Genomic DNA, 18,033 nt, shown 5'->3' with positions numbered 1-18,033 from the left:
CACACACACACACACACACACACACACACACACACACACACACACACACACACACACACACACACATATTTGCTTCTCCTACTGTCCTCCATCAGGTGATGAGGTCTACAGCACAGGAGGTTGATGGAATGGTATCAAATACATCAAACATGGTTTCTATGTGTTCAATGCCATTCCATTCGCTCCGTTCCATCCATTGTTATGAGCCAACCTCCCCTCAGCAGCCTCCACTGATTTACAGCCAGCGCAGCTGTGCCATCTCTTATCGCTAATTATGACCAGGAAATAGATGACCTGGCTAGCTACATCTGTGGTCTTTCAGATTCCTCTGTCTGAGGGGTCCGGGGGGGGGGGGGGGGGGGATGCTACACAGGGCACGTGTGTCCTTGAGCCGGGCTGTGAGCAGCGGGCACCGTACGTGGCATCACTAAGCGGCCGCCGCCACAACAGATGGGCATCCTATTGGGTATCTTTCTAGGCATTTAATTTCCTCTCCATTGTGTCCAATTAAAATTAAGCTAATTAGGAGCATTGAGTGAGTCATGAGGATACAGATATTGTTCTTCATCCAGACAGATGAGATAGTATACAGCTGGAGAATTACCATTTTGATTTATTTAACTAGGCAAGTCAGTTAAGAACAAATTCTTATTTACAATGACAGCCTAGGAACAGTGGGTTAACTGCCTTGTTCAGGGGCAGAATGACAGATTGTTACCTTGTCAGCTCGGGGATTTGTTCTAGCAACCTTTCGGGTTACTGGCACCAACGCTCTAATCACTAATCACCTGCCGCCCATGAGCCAAATCATCGTCTGGTTACACCTGACCAAATAGCTTTGAACTCAGAAATAGATGATATCTTCCTGGTAATAACGCATTTTCCAGAAAAACTCCATGCTCTAAGCACGATCCACTGTTAGATTTGATATGCAGGTTGTTTCTTGGCTAACAAGGTTATAAACAAGACAGAGAAAATGATTCTGAGATAAACCAGACAAATAGAAGCCAAGTTATGATACAGTATTGTTGTATAAAGAATATAAGAGTATCACTAAACGTAGGTATTGCAATCCAAGACAGCGACTAGAAAGAATAAAACCTATTTTGTTTCAAAAAATGTGCCATCATTTCATATAGACGTGGAATGAAGCCCCCTCAACACCTTCAGACAATGTCAGACAGTTTCTCAATCCTGTTAGCATAGCCACCCATCTGAAGAGGAAGCAGATGGGCGGGACTAAAACAGGAAACCGGGGTAATATTCAGTAGCAGGCACACGTTTTAAAACGTTTCGACAATGGAAAATAAAAATCCAGAGGGTTCAACGTCATAAAACATTCAGGTGGAAAATGCATTGTGTCCAACAGACATATTCATCTGTCAGGGCAAACAGTGTAGAGTGATCGCTCCCCACTGGGCAAAAAAATGGTTGAATCAACATTGTTCCTGCATTATTTCAACCCCAAAAATCGATGTGATGCCGTAGAATCAACATGGAAAACTGATTGGATTTGCAAAAAGTCATCAACGTAAAGGCATGTCCTATTTTTCACCCAAATCTTAACCTAAATTCAATGACATGGTTACGTTTTTGTTGATTTCACGTTGAATTCACATTAGTTGAAAACTCAACCAAACTAGACGTTGAACTGACGTTTGTGCCCAGTGGGTCTATTCAGCACATTTCTATCGTCAGCGTTCTGAATGTTTCAACTCACTGAACAGACCCCAGGATGATGAGGGTTTGGATAAGTGGATTGTACTCACCGGTACCCGGACCATCCCACCCAGCTCCTCACAGTCTAAGGAGACCCCGAAACAGAAGCAGGGGCTGCAGCCGGCCGGGTTAGATACAGATAGGCCCAAGGTTCCCGTCTTACACTCATCACAGCCACCTCCACCCACATTGTCCTGGAAACCAGAGACCAATTAATTAAAATAGACAACCTACTTAGTACGGACACAATAAAACACAACACTATCATAGGCCATAACGGATATGATATTCCATCATATGAACGATTAGTGTTTGTTCACTCAACTAATTTCACCAACAGTTGAAGTACCTTGCACACACAGTTCCCTGGGGCCTCACAGCTGCACACGCCCAGTGCCTCATCACAGAACTCCTCTCTGGTGCCATTGATGTTGCAGTTGCACACCGTGCATTCTGGGTAGCCCCTGTAGCCCATGGCACAGCGGTCACAGTTCTGCCCAGCGAAATCAGAGCGGCACTGGCACTGCCCATTGGTGATGCCACACTGGGTGGCATAGCTGCCCATCTCACTGCAGTTACATGACTAGGAACAAAGGGGCAAAGATGAGCTTTAATAAACACCTTTTTTGTAGCTTGTTACAGTTATAACTTATGAAGCATCTATGTAGGCATTAAAAAGGTATATGTAGGCCTTATAAAGGCTTCTACATTTCCAGTTGGAGAGGTAGGTTTTACCTTACATCCTGTCACAGTTTCGTGACCCCAGTGACCTTCCTCACACAGATCACACTTCTCTCCTCTGGTGTGGGGAGGACAGATACACTCGCCTGTCGTCACGTTACAGTTGCCATGGGTGTGGCCACACTCACACTCTGATGGGGCGGGTAGAGAGAAAGAGAGAGATGGAGAGAGAGATTGAGAGGGGGAACGAAAGAAAGAGAGAGATGGAGAGAGAGAGATGGCAAAAGAGAGCGAAAGAGAGAGATGGAGATGAAGAGACAGAGAAAGAGAGAGATGGAGATGAAGAGAGAGAGAAAGAGAGAGATGGAGATGAAGAGACAGAGAAAGAGAGATGGAGATGAAGAGAGAGAGAAAGAGAGAGATGGAGATGAAGAGAGAGAGAAAGAGAGAGATGGAGATGAAGAGAGAGAGAAAGAGAGAGATGGAGATGAAGAGACAGAGAAAGAGAGAGATGGAGATGAAGAGAGAGAGAAAGAGAGAGATGGAGATGAAGAGACAGAGAAAGAGAGAGATGGAGATGAAGAGAGAGAGAAAGAGAGAGATGGAGATGAAGAGACAGAGAAAGAGAGAGATGGAGATGAAGAGAGAGAGAAAGAGAGAGATGGAGATGAAGAGACAGAGAAAGAGAGAGATGGAGAGAAAGAGAGAGCGAGAAAGAGAGAGGGTGGGTGGGTGGAGAGAGCATTATGGTCAGTTCAGATCAGAATGAAACTGAAAATGAAAATGTCTGGTAAAGTGTGGGTAATGCTTGTGGCCTTACGTGTACAGCCGCTGCCCTGGTAGTTAAAGTAACTGTGATGACAGCGGTCACACTTGTCCCCCGCCACCCCTGGGATGCATTGGCACCTCCCATCTTCCTCACAGGCCACGGACACAGATCCTGACTGGATACAGTCACATTCTCTGCACCCCTGTCCGCTGAGAAGACCGTGGAAGCCCACCTGGAAAACACAGACGAAAACACGAATTCTTAGTAAATTTCATCAACTAAGCAGCATAATTCTGAGAACACTCTTAATCTTTCATTCAAATTTTATTAAGCTGTAAAACATCAAAACTAGTATATCCAGACATAAAATGTGCAAATTACTGTGAGTCTGTTTCCTTGATAGAGAGCATATAGCCGGGGGCCAAGCGACGTTAGAAGCAACACTTCTACATGTCCAATGACATCGTCACTATCAATCAGGGGCTCTCACTGTCACCAAACATGAACAGGCAGGAAGTACTTCCTATCTCCTGTTACATTACTCATCTGTCTCCATCAGTCCTCTCTGTCAAAACGGTCAACTCTCAGTCCAAGTTGGACCCAATGGAGAACCAGGAACCAGACAGCCAGGCCTTGGGTCAGAATTTACCACAGCATCTGATTCTGGGATTGGAGAGAAACTGCTAACCCTCTTCCATCTCCATTTATCAATATCTATAGCCCCAATTGGAATGCAAAATTAATTCAACTTATTGAGAGAGAGAGATGGAAGTCCAAGATTTCTCTACTGTTTTCTAAAGATAAGCATCTCTAGGAGTTTTAAATCCATGTGTTTTGGTTACATTTGAACAGCCCCTGCCCAACCAAAGAGCTCCCCTCCCCCCACCTCGAGCAAATAAGCCCCGCTACTGCCCTAAAAACAATCTACAAAATATGTCTCTGTCCCCCTCCTTCCCCCCCTCTCTCTAACAGGGAGGCGATAGATAAGCTGACCCTGTTAATGAATATATCCAAAACATTGGACTGCCTTCCGACCAGCTGGGCTCTATTGGAAGGCGGGTGTGGGCTGAAGGACACAGGAAGGAGATAAGCGGGAGACCTTGGACACCCACTGATATCTAAGCGTTCCAATGGACTGAGCTGGGTAAGGGTTAGTAACTTAGTATCTGCTTCCAAATTCCAAATACTCATTCCATGTAGAGGTGTGGGAGTGGAGAGTTGGGAGGAATTACAGAGAAAATAGACTAGGAGGGTAGAAGGGACAGGCCACGTGACTCGACCATATAGCCAGAAAAACTCTTGGCCCTATACAATCTACATACCTGACACTGGTCACACTTCTCTCCCACCACGTTGGGTTTGCAGGTACACTGTCCAGTGAGCAGGTCACACACTCCCGAGTACGACCCTTTGTCATGGCAACCACAAGCTACACGCAGTGGAGAAATGGGTCGTAAAACATAGTTGTAACATACATGTTAATAACACCAGGACTCATGCTCTTTGTGTTGAAAAGAATACCGGTGAGGTGAGAGTTCACACAGTTCTCAAAGATCCATCATGAGATAGAATACTGTTTGTTTTTCATGTAGTATAAACAATATGCAGACATTTTAGCAAGTTTAGTGAAATGAGGCTGAACGGGTGAAGGTATGCAAGCCTTGCAGTATTGCGATGTTCCCCTAGATGTCACTCTATCCATTATAAAGAGCTATTCTACAGTTGTCTTTCATGAGAATGAAACACACGCATCTGAAGTAAAATTGCACATACATCATAATATTTTGGACCATGTTTGATGGCCAAATAAGTTCCATTCTAGGTGATGACTGAATCCATCCACATAACTCCCTGTAAATACAACATTCCTATTGTCATAACATAAATGTATTGTCAATGTTGTGGAACGCAGACATTGTCACAAAACCAGGTCTGGGAAGGAGAAGCCTGCAGTATTACCATACCCAAAGGCTAAGGGGATTATACAGCTTCATGTGATGGTTATAAGACTTCATAAGCTGTTCATAAGCTGCCCTGAGAGGCCAGGCCCCATGCCATATCATATTCAAACAGGGATTTAGCCTGACCTTTGACATCACAATGCCTGGGGTAACATGTCTGGGTCTGTATTCACAATGTGTCTCAGAAAGGGAGTGCTGATCTAGGATCAGTCTTACCTTTTAGATCATAATGAATGAGATTACATGGATAAGGTGGGACCTGATCCCAGATCAGCACTGCTACCCTGAGATGAATATGGTTCCTGACCCATAACAGACCATAACAGACATAACAGAGGTAAGCAGATGTTGGTCAAAGTTGAGATTTCATCTGTGGTAGGTTGGCCACGTCCTTCACTCAGCATTCCTCTGACTTGCTAACTGCTACTCAGAAACGTGCAAAAGTGTCTATTTCCTGTCTATTCTCACTGTGTCATTCTGTGATGTAGTTCAGTACATATCATAGACTACAGTTAGATAGATGCTGGTATCTCTGTTAACTAGTATGTTCAGTACATGGTGGCAAGGGATGTTGCTTGTTGTGTAAATATCACTTTGTGGGGATCTGTGGAAGAATCCACTAAAAGGACAATAATCATCCTCATCATCCTCCTCCTCTTCATCATCTTCCTCATCACCACCATGGCTCTCGTACCTTGGCAGTTCTTGGCGGTGATGGCGTCACCGTAGTAGCCGTCCTCACACCTCTCACACTGGTCTCCGCTGGTGTGGCTGTGACACTTCAGACACATACCGCTGCTGGTGTCACAGTGGCCCGGCTCCCAGGGGTCCACGTTACCGTTACACTCACACACCACGCACTCCTGGCCTGCCACCGTCGGGTCGCCGTGGTAACCGTTAGCACACCTGGAGATGTTAAATTTAGAAGATGAACAAATAATACAATAAACTATTAGTTAAATGGTTGAGACTAGTATTAATGTATTGTACTTGAGTTTCATGTATCATTTCCCCATGCAAACTGTTATTAAGTACAGTACCAGTCAAAAGTTTGGACACATCTACTTACTTATTTTTTACTATTTTCTACATTGCAAAATAATCGTGAAGACATCAAAACTATGAAATAACACATGGAATCATGTTGTAAGCAAAAAAGTGTTAAACAAATCAAAATATATTTCATATTTGAGATTCTTCAAAGTAGCCACCCTTTGCCTTGATGACAGCTTTGCACACTCTTGGCATTCTCTCAACCAGCTTCACTTGGAATGCTTTTCCAAAAGTCTTGAAGGAATTCCCACATATGCTGAGCACTTGTTGGCTGCTTTTCCTTCACTCTGCGGTCCAACTCATCCCAAACTATCTCAAATGGTTTTTAATGCCTTTAAGGGGGTGGAAGGGCTCCATGGCTGTGTAGTGAGCACCCCCCACCCAGGCCAAGTCAATAGGGGGTGCCCCTGGTCATATTGGGTTGAGGTCGGTGATTTCTTGGCCAAAGCAAGTCTCTTCTTTTTATTGGTGTCCTTTAGTAGTGGTTTCTTTGCAGCAATTCGACCATGAATGCCTGATTCACGCAGTCTCCTCTGAACAGTTGATGTTGAGATGTGTCTGTTACTTGTACTCTGTGAAGCATTTATTTGAGCACTGAGTGGCCCAGCCAGAGCACTGACTTGAACCCGATCTAACATCTCTGGAGAGACCTGAAAATAGCTGCGCAGCGACATTCCCCTTCCAACCTGACAGAGATTGAGAGGATCTGCAGAGAAGAATGGGAGAAACTCCCCAAATACAGGTGTGCCAAGCTTGTAGCGTCATACCCAAGAAGACTCAAGGCTGTAATCGCTGCCAAAGGGGCTTCAACAAAGTACTGAGTAAAGGGTCTGAATACTGATGTAAATGTGATATTTCCGGGATTTTTTCTTATGCATTTGTTTTTGCTTCATTGTTATGGGGTATTGTGTGTAGATTGATGAAGAAAAATTTCAACAAATATAAAATAAGGCTGTCATGTAACAAAATATGGAAAAAGTCAAGGGGTCTGAATACTTTCCGAATACACCGTATAACTGTTTATATAGTACAGGTTAAAGAAGTGAAGACAAGGTCAAACTGAGAATGTACGGTTTAATAACCTTTAGTCAACATACCTCTCACACTTAGTCCCAGTGTAGCCCTGCTGACACCGGTCACATGTCACCTGCCCAGGGCCCTCCAGGAGACAGGTGGGGCTGAAACTGAAGAAGACAACAGGAGCGTGAGCAGGGAGGACTGTAATGATGACATCACATTATCTGGTAAGAGCTTTCTATTTCTAGGGCTTTTCTAAAACTTTTAAGCGTTTCATATTGTCTGAGTGGAGATCTCACCCCCTCCCACCCCTTCTAACATTGAGAAACACCAGCACTAATTTTATGCTTGGTATCAGTTCACACAACAGCTAACCTGACTTTCATTTTTAAAAAAGCAATACAGTACCTGGTACAGTTGAAACATTCTGTTATTGACATGAAACCTACAACAACCAATATCAGCCAGACTCTCCACCACCCAGTGTTCACACATATGTGACCCATCTATCGCCATGGAGAGGGCTTGTACAATCTGAATGAATGGCATGTTGGCACAGTCACTCACTTGTTCGTTGCCACTGTCAGCGGGCAAGCGCATCTCTGGCAGTCCTCCGGGGTGCCCTCAGAGGGGTTGCCATAGTAACCGTGGAGGCATTGGTCACAGTGGGGCCCAGTGGTATTGTGAGTACAGTCCTGGGGAAAGATTTAAGGTGACAGTGCCCGATAAAACATATTTCTGGTCTGACACACATGCCCTTACGCTGCCATAGACACACGATAGCAACCAACTTTCTTGGGATGTCTCAACATGCACTGTTAATGGGATAGTTAACATAGCAGTGGACCTTTTAGATTATTTCCCACTTTTTAAAAAATTGTTTGGATAAACACCCTAAGTCAAAAATAAAGCTCATAAAAAGTGAACTATCCCTTTAAGTGCACCAAACTGCTAAACCTAACTGCTAAACCTAACTGCTAAACCAAACCGCTAAACCTGACTGCTAAACCAAACCGCTAAACCAAACCGCTAAACCTAACTGCTAAACCAAACCGCTAAACCTGACTTCTAAACCAAACCGCTAAACCAAACCACTAAACCTGACTGCTAAACCAAATCGCTAAACATTACTGCTAAACCAAACCGCTAAACCTAACTGCTAAACCTGACTGCTAAACCAAACCGCTAAACCTGACTGCTAAACCAAACCGCTAAACCTGACTGCTAAACCAAACCGCTAAACCTGACCACTAAACCTGACTGAACAACCAAAACACTAAACCTAACCGCTAAACCTAACCGCTAAACCTAACCGCTAAACCTAACCGCTAAACCTAACCACTAAACCTAACCACTAAACCTAACCGCTAAATCTAACCGCTAAACCTAACCGCTAAATCTAACCGCTAAACCTAACCACATCAATGTGAAGCATTTTCACTACTGCAATTGAATGTAGTAGCTTTAGCATGTCTTTTGATTGACATAGAATATTGACAGAACGGATGCCTGGCAGTAGCCATTGGATAATCACTGCCATTTAAACGCCTAACACAGCATTAACTTGTCATCCAATAAAGCAAGGAATTCAGTTGAAACACAGTCCAAAGTGGCACCCTATTCTCTATAATTTAGTGCACTACATAGGGGATAGGATATGGCTCTAGCCAAAAGTAGTGCACGATATAGTAGTGCACTACCTGACTTGCCTAGTTAAATAAAGGTAAAAAAAAAAAAAAAAAATTTAAACTAATTTAGCAATAGGATGCCATTTCAGATGCTGCATAGAAGAGTGATTCATCATATGACTGTCAACAAACACAGCTCAAGCCAGGAAGCTTCCTACTGGGGGTTTGCTCATTGGTGTGCTGTAGCCTCTAACTGCGAAGTGAAGCTCTGACAGGTTCAGAGGTTATCTAGTGCAGATGTTAGGATCAGATAAACAGCTAGATGAGACTACGTCCTTATTTTACACAGATAGTGGTGGAAGAAGTTGAGATCACGCTTCGAGTCAACAAACAAGCCATAGCTGTACAAGTATGGGATATCTATGTGTCATATATCTATGTCTATGCCCCCCGCTGTCTAAACATGACACGCTGCAGATAGAGGACTCACCAGACACACTCTGTTGATGTCACATTCCGTAGCATGGTTGTTACACTCACACTGGAGACAGTTGCCTCCGAACAGGATCCCCCCGAGGCGATAGAACCCAGATGAACAGGACTACAAACACAGAGAGAACAACAATAACATCATTTAGCGGTCGCTTTTACCCAAAGTCACATACAGTAAGCACAGGTACTCAGATTGTGTGGCTCATATGACATTATATAATCCAGACAGAGGAGGCTGGTGGGTGGAACTATAGGAGGGCGGGCTCACTGTATTGGCTGGAATGGAATAATTGGAACAGAGTCAAACCTGGTTTCCATATGTTTGATGTGTTTGATACCGTTTCATTCATTCCATTCCAGCCATTAACAATGAGCCCGTCCTCCTATAGCTCCTCCCACCAGCCTCCTCTGAATCCATACACACAGTACTACAAACACAAAGACAACTATAACATGATAATTTAGCAGTTGTGTTTACCTGAAGTGACACATAGTAAACACGTATTCAAAAATATGTGGGTTATGTGGGAATTGAACCCGCAACATTGTTGCTAACACCATGCTCTTCTTCTACCACCATGCTCTTCTTCTACCTCTAACTATCCAAGCCAACTGAAAAACATAATGAGCTTTGCTTTTACAATGGACACAGCTCAAATCATTACTAGACTAGGCACCCTACAGTAGTAAACAGTATCAATCTGGCCACCGTCACATGACCTGGGTTTTTACCTCACAGGATGTGCCAGAGTAGCCCATGGGACACTCACACTGCTCCACGTCCCGGGCCTGGACTGTGTTAGTAGAATTGATGTCTACCATGTCCAGAGATACAGTGCTCAATCTGAGTTCCCCCTCTGCACTGGCATTGAGGTGACCTCTGATCCTCAGCCCGGCCACGTCGGCCAGTGCAGTCATCAGCTCGTCCCTGTCCACCCTCTGACCTGTGTGCAGGTCTACGAAGCCCTGTGGCAAGAGCTCCACAGAAACATGCTGCTCGTTCAGGGGCGTCAACAAGAGCTGCCTGGGGGGCATCTGACGCAGGGTCCTCCCATTACCCTGGTGGCACATCCAAACAAGGTAGTTAGCAACACATTTTGATTTACAATGACGACCTGATGTAGGTTCAGGGGTTGGTGTACTCAACCCTTAAGAATAGTTATACATTTAGGCCGGGATGATTCTGCAATCATCTATATGACTCCTTCAGGTCTGCAATCATCTATATGACTCCTTCAGGTCTGCAATCATCTATATGACTCCTTCAGGTCTGCAATCATCTATATGACTCCTTCAGGTCTGCAATCATCTATATGACTCCTTCAGGTCTGCAATCATCTATATGACTCCTTCAGGTCTGCAAACATCTATATGACTCCTTCAGGTCTGCAATCATCTATATGACTCCTTCAGGTCTGCAAACATCTATATGACTCCTTCAGGTCTGCAAACATCTATATGACTCCTTCAGGTCTGCAAACATCTATATGACTCCTTCAGGTCTGCAATCATCTATATGACTCCTTCAGGTCTGCAATCATCTATATGACTCCTTCAGGTCTGCAAACATCTATATGACTCCTTCAGGTCTGCAAACATCTATATGACTCCTTCAGGTCTGCAAACATCTATATGACTCCTTCAGGTCTGCAATCATCTATATGACTCCTTCAGGTCTGCAATCATCTATATGACTCCTTCAGGTCTGCAAACATCTATATGACTCCTTCAGGTCTGCAAACATCTATATGACTCCTTCAGGTCTGCAAACATCTATATGACTCCTTCAGGTCTGCAATCATCTATATGACTCCTTCAGGTCTGCAATCATCTATATGACTCCTTCAGGTCTGCAATCATCTATATGACTCCTTCAGGTCTGCAAACATCTATATGACTCCTTCAGGTCTGCAATCACTGAAGGGCTAGGGGCTAGAGGTTTCTTATAAATTACCCACTGGGAAAAAAACTGATTGAATCAACGTTGTTTCCATGTCACTTCAACAACAAAAATAATGTATGTGATGACACTGAATCAAGATTGGATCCGCAAAAAGTCATTAACATACAGGAATTTGGTCTTTTTTTCCACTCAACTTTTAACCTAAATCCTTTTGGAGGATTTCACGTTGAACTGACGTTAGTTGACACCTCAACCTAATGTAAATCAAAAATAGACGTTGAACTGACGTTAGTTGACACCTCAACCTAATGTAAATCAAAAATAGACGTTGAACTGACGTTAGTTGACACCTCAACCTAATGTAAATCAAAAATAGACGTTGAACTGACGTCTGTGCCCATTGGGAAGGTTTTAGTTAGTCTTGCCTTCCATTGCACTTCCATACCGCTAACACCATAGCCAGGTTGATCAGATCTCTTTATTGGTCAATTGCCCACAAGGTCCAACCGAAATTTGACTTCCACATTTAACCCAACCCCTCTGAAAGACACACATACAGGACATACACACACATATAGGGGTCTTGGAGAGGTGCGGGGGGCTGCCACACTGGGCGCCCGTGGAGCTGTTGTCATGGGGGGTTAAGTTCCTTGCTCAATGGCAGGTAATGGCATCTAGGATTTTAAACCAGCAGCCTCTCTAAACGCTATTCTACCTGTAAGCCCAATAGTTAGCCCAATATTTAGTTAGCCCAATATCTATTAGCCCAATATCTGTTAGCCCAATATCTATTACCCCAATATCGGTTAGCCCAATATCTGTTAGCCCAATATCTGTTGGCCCAATATTTAGTTAGCCCAATATCTATTAGCCCAATATTTAGTTAGCCCAATATCTATTAGCCCAATATTTAGTTAGCCCAATATCTACTAGCCAAATGTCTATTAGCCCAATATCTATTAGCCCAATATTTAGTTAGCCCAATATCTATTAGCCCAATATTTAGTTAGCCCAATATTTAGTTAGTCCAATATTTAGTTAGCCCAATATCTATTAGCCCAATATTTAGTTAGCCCAATATCTATTAGCCCAATATTTAGTTAGCCCAATATTTAGTTAGCCCAATATTTAGTTAGCCCAATATCTATTAGCCCAATATTTAGTTAGCCCAATATCTGTTAGCCCAATATCTATTAGCCCAATATTTAGTTAGCCCAATATCTGTTAGCCCAATATCTGTTAGCCCAATATTTAGTTAGCCCAATATCTATTAGCCCAATATTTAGTTAGCCCAATATCTATTAGCCCAATATCTATTAGCCCAATATCTGTTAGCCCAATATCTGTTAGCCCAATATCTGTTAGCCCAATATCTATTAGCCCAATATTTAGTTAGCCCAATATTTAGTTAGCCCAATATCTGTTAGCCCAATATCTATTAGCCCAATATTTAGTTAACACAATAGTAGCTTACCTCGATAATCAAATCAAACTGTGACGGCAGAGACCTGTCCACGTTGTCCACTGAAACATCATATGCTACGCTGTAGCTCAAAAACCCTCCGTACGATGTCAGCTTCACATAGCAATGACAAAAGGGAACAGAGAACATTGGAGTGTTACACTCAAGAAAACAGTACTTACAGCAAATATGCAATAGTGGAAATTCGTCACACTAAATATTGCCATGAAATCTGTCCCTTCAGGATAAACACTGCCCCTATCTTTATCTCTCCCTCCCACCCGATATTAAGGACATGCCATAGATAATGACTCATTTTACTGAATGAATTAACTGTAATCACCCGAGGGACTAAGGGGTAGCAAACATATTAGACAGGCTTCTAATGAGTGTAACATCATTAACTCAGGGATGAATAAAGTGCCTGGCCCTGCTTGACTATAATTACAGGGCACCCTGTGTTAACACACAGTGGGAGGATAGAAAAGGACGAGTGGAAATCTAATCGTTTCAGGGAGAGAGAGAGACAAAAATACAGTAGCAAGAGAAAGAGAGACAGAGAGAGAGGGGGAGAGAGAGAGAAAGATAGAGAATGAATGAAAGAGAGAAATACAAGAGAGAGAGACAGAGAGAGAGAGAGAGAGAGAAAGAAAGAGAGAGAGGTGATTGTAAAATCTATTTGTTTGAAGCTAATACATGCAGGTCATTAGCTATCTGAACAGCAAAATGAGAGAGCTAATGCTAACGACACTGGAGCATTGAGCTGAAAAGGAATAGGGGACTCCATAGGTACAGTATAAGCTAACGAAACGTACCCTTTTCCCCAGGAAGGACTCTGGGGCGGCCCATGTAGAAACAAAACGGTACGATTGGATCATGGTGATGTTTGGGATGATGAGGTTGTTGTCTTCATCTATGAGGGGTGCCGTGTAGACAGAGACGCTTTCAGAGGTAAGGAGCCATCCATTGGACTGCACTGTCTGTGGGGCCAGGAGAATTCTTTGTTCTATAAACTCGCCATGACAACATCACAGGCCGATCCAATTTACTGGTTATATGTTATTGAGTTCTACAGTATGAAATATTTTAAAGGCTCCCACCAAAACTATGCTGAACTGTTGGAGTTGTTTGCTGCATCGTTTGTATATTCTTGTGTAAAGAAACATTTCACAATGAGGATGTATTTGGATGTGGGTGTGGCTGTATGTTACCTGAGACATAGACCAGGGTGAGCTCTCACACACGTCAGACACACCGAAGCAGAAACACTCAGTGCAGCCCTCTGGGTCACTGCCCTCCAGGTTGAAGAAACCCTGCTTACACAGGTCACAGTCGGCCCCCATCACGTTCTCCTGCAACAGAGACACAGTGGAGGTTAGGGTGTTTGGTTTTATAGGAACATTATGGTTAATCATCATGCAAGTGCACCGTTACACCCCCCCCACACACCTGACCCCTCCACACACACACACACACACACACACACAACCCCACACCTGATCCCTACACACACACACACATATACACACACATTCCAAATTAGCCACTTTAACAGCACAGTTAACCCATAGCGCCGTGTTCCCCAGTGTTACCTTGCAGATGCACTCTGTGCAGGGGTCGATGTTGAGGCTGCCCTCCAGACTGCACTCACAGCGTGAACACAGGGGGAAGTCCCTGTAGCCAAAGGCACAGCGGTCACAGCGCTCGCCCGCAAAGCCCTCCATACACAGACACTGGCCTGGGTTCAGACCTACACAGCACAGTCAAGACAGTATAGTTAACAAAGACAATAGCATAGCCTATAGAATAGTATAGGCTATAGAATAGTAAAGCCTATAGTATAATATAGGCTATAGAATAGTAAAGCCTATAGTATAGTATAGCCTATAGTATAGTATAGCCTATAGTATAGTATAGCCTATAGTATAGTATAGCCTATAGAATAGTATAGCCTATAGAATAGTAAAGCCTATAGTATAGTATAGCCTATAGTATAGTATAGCCTATAGTATAGTATAGCCTATAGTATAGTATAGCCTATAGAATAGTATAGCCTATAGAATAGTATAGCCTATAGAATAGTATAGCCTATAGTATAGTATAGCCTATAGAATAGTAAAGCCTATAGTATAATATAGGCTATAGAATAGTATAGCATATATAATAGTATAGCCTATAGAATAGTATAGCCTATAGAATAGTATAGCCTATATAATAGTATAGTATATAAAATAGTATAGCCAAAAGAATAGTATAACCTATATAATAGTATAGCATATAGAATAGTATAGCCTATAGAATAGTATAGCCTATAGAATAGTATAGTATATAAAATAGTATAGCCAAAAGAATAGTATAACCTATATAATAGTATAGTATATAAAATAGTATAGCCTATAGAATAGTATAGCCTATAGTATCAAATAGGCTATAGAATAGTAAAGCCTATATAATAGTATAGCCTATAGAAACTACAGCCTATAGAAACTACAGCCTATAGTATAGTCTATAGTATAGTATAGCCTATATAATAGTATAGCGTATAGTATAGCCTATATTATAGTATAGCCTATAGAATAGTATAGCCTATATTATAGTATAGCCTATAGAATAGTATAGCCTATAGAATAGTATAGCCTATAGAATAGTATAGCCTATAGTATAGTATAGCCTATAGAATAGTATAGCCTATATTATAGTATAGCGTATAGAATAGTATAGCCTATATTATAGTATAGCCTATAGAATAGTATAGCCTATAGAATAGTATAGCCTATATTATAGTATAGCCTATAGAATAGTATAGCCTATATAATAGTATAGTATATAAAATAGTATAGCCAAAAGAATAGTATAACCTATATAATAGTATAGCCTATAGAATAGTATAGCCTATAGAATAGTATAGCCTATAGAATAGTATAGTATATAAAATAGTATAGCCAAAAGAATAGTATAGCCTATATAATAGTATAGCCTATATAATAGTATAGTATATAAAATAGTATAGCCTATAGAATAGTATAGCCTATAGAATAGTATAGTATATAAAATAGTATAGCCAAAAGAATAGTATAGCCTATATAATAGTATAGCCTATATAATAGTATAGTATATAAAATAGTATAGCCAAAAGAATAGTATAGCCTATATAATAGTATTGTATATAAAATAGTATAGCCTATAGAATAGTATAGCATATAGAATAGTATAGCATATAGAATCGTATAGCCTATAGAATAGTATAGCCTATAGAATAGTATAGCCTATAGAATAGTATAGCCTATAGAATAGTATAGTATAGTCTGGACCCTCTCTTTCTAAAATGATCCGCCGCCATTCTTGCAACCCCTATTACCAGTCTGTTCAACCCTCGTAAAACGGACTACTCTATCGATCCTCGAATTCGGCGATGTCATTTACAAAATAGCCTCCAACACTCTACTCAGCAAACTGGATGCAGTCTATCACATACACCACCCACCACTGCAACATGTATGCTCTCGTCGGCTGGCCCTCACTACATATTCGTCGCCAAACCCACTGGCTCCAGGTCATCTATAAGTCAATGCTAGGTAAAGCTCCACCTTATCTCAGCTCACTGGTCACGATAACAACACCCACCCGTAGCACGCACTCCAGCAGGGATATCTCACTGGTCATCCCCAAAGCAAACACCTCCTTTGGCCGCCTTTCCTTCCAGTTCTCTGCTGCCAATGACTGGAACGAATTGCAAAAAACGCTGAAGTTGGAGACTTACATCTCCCTCGCTAACTTTAAACATCAACTATCTGAGCAGCTAACCGATCGCTGCAGCTGTACACAGCCCATCTGTAAATAGCCCATCCAATCTACCTACCTCATCCCCATATTGTTTTTATTGACTTTTTTGCTCTTTTGCACACCAGTATTTCTACTTGCACATCATCATCTGTACATCTATCACTCCAGTGTTCATTTGCTAAATTGTAATTGCTTTGCTACTATGGCCTATTTATTGCCTTACCTCCTCACGCCATTTGCACACACTGTATAGTATAGCCAATAGAATAGTATAGCCTATATAATAGCCTACAGCATAGCCTATAGTAAAGTATAGCCTATAGAATAGCCTATAGTCTATAGAATAGGCTATAGTATAGTATATCCTACAGTATAGTATAGCCTATAGAATAGCCTATAGTGTAGTACATCCTACAGTATAGTATAGCCTATAGTATACTAAAGCCTATAGTAATGTATAGCCTATAGTATAGCATAACCTATAGTAATGTACAGCCTATAGTATAGCATAGCCTATAGTATAGCCTATAGAATCGAATAGCTTACAGAATAGCCTATAGTATAGCCTTCATAATAGTATAGTCTATACTGTAGTATAGCCTACAGAATAGCCTATATAATAGTATTGTCTATAGTATAGTTTCGCCAATAGTATAGTATAGCCTATAGAATAGTATATTGTATAGTATAGCCCATAGAATAGCCTATAGTATAGCCTATAGTATAGTATAGCCTATAGAATAGTATAGCGTTTGGAATAGTATAGCCTATAGTATAATATATCCTATAGTATAGTATAACCTATAAAATAGTATAGCCTATAGTATAGAATAGCCTATAGTATAGCCTATAGTATAAAATAGTCTATAGTATAGTACGGTCTATAGTATGGAATAGTCTATAGTATAAAATAGTCTATAGCATAGTATAGTCTATAGTATAGTCTATAGTGTAGAATAGTCTATAGTATATAATAGTCTATAGTATAGTATAGCCTATAGTATAGTCTATAGTATAGAATAGCCCACAGAATAGCCTATAGTATAGCCTATAGTATAACCTATAGAATAGTATAGCCTATAGTATAGTATAGCCTATAGTATAGAATAGCCTATAGTATAAAATAGTCTATAGTATAGTATGGTCTATAGTATGGAATAGTCTATAGTATAAAATAGTCTATAGCATAGTATAGTCTATAGTGTAGAATAGTCTATAGTATAGAATAGTCTATAGTATAGTATAGCCTATAGTATAGTCTATAGTACAGAATAGTCTATAGTATTGTATAATATAGCCTATAGTATAATATAGTCTCTTACAGGACATGCGCTACATAGCCCTATAGTATAGTATAGTATAGTATAGCCTATAGTATAAAATAGTCTATAGCATAGTATAGTCTATAGTATAGAATAGCCTATAGTATAGTATAGCCTATAGTATAGCCTATAGTATAAAATAGTCTATAGTATAGTATGGCCTATAGTATAGTATAGCCTACAGTATAAAATAGTCTATAGCATAGTATAGTCTATAGTATAGTCTATAGTATAGAACAGTCT

General features: G+C 41.3%; 1 protein-coding gene across 1 annotated transcript in view; it reads right to left on the bottom strand.

Moving 5' to 3' along the window:
• LOC109909633 (laminin subunit alpha-1) overlaps positions 1-18,033 on the bottom strand; it is a 78,051-nt gene that overhangs the window by 28,077 nt on the left and 31,941 nt on the right. The window contains exons 10-23 of the mRNA XM_031796755.1: positions 14,278-14,435; positions 13,897-14,037; positions 13,501-13,665; positions 12,698-12,799; positions 10,053-10,379; positions 9,319-9,429; positions 7,768-7,895; positions 7,281-7,367; positions 5,825-6,036; positions 4,492-4,598; positions 3,221-3,401; positions 2,455-2,591; positions 2,069-2,302; positions 1,770-1,913 (exon numbers count right to left, since the gene is read on the bottom strand). Of these exons, the coding sequence (XP_031652615.1) occupies positions 1,770-1,913; positions 2,069-2,302; positions 2,455-2,591; positions 3,221-3,401; positions 4,492-4,598; positions 5,825-6,036; positions 7,281-7,367; positions 7,768-7,895; positions 9,319-9,429; positions 10,053-10,379; positions 12,698-12,799; positions 13,501-13,665; positions 13,897-14,037; positions 14,278-14,435 (2,234 nt within the window). The remainder of the gene's footprint in view (positions 1-1,769; positions 1,914-2,068; positions 2,303-2,454; positions 2,592-3,220; positions 3,402-4,491; positions 4,599-5,824; positions 6,037-7,280; positions 7,368-7,767; positions 7,896-9,318; positions 9,430-10,052; positions 10,380-12,697; positions 12,800-13,500; positions 13,666-13,896; positions 14,038-14,277; positions 14,436-18,033) is intronic.

This window comes from Oncorhynchus kisutch, linkage group LG18 (assembly GCF_002021735.2).
Source record: "Oncorhynchus kisutch isolate 150728-3 linkage group LG18, Okis_V2, whole genome shotgun sequence".
NCBI lineage: Eukaryota > Metazoa > Chordata > Actinopteri > Salmoniformes > Salmonidae > Oncorhynchus > Oncorhynchus kisutch.
The sequence above is the reverse complement of the archived record's forward strand: the minus strand, read 5'-3'. Positions and strand labels throughout refer to the sequence as shown.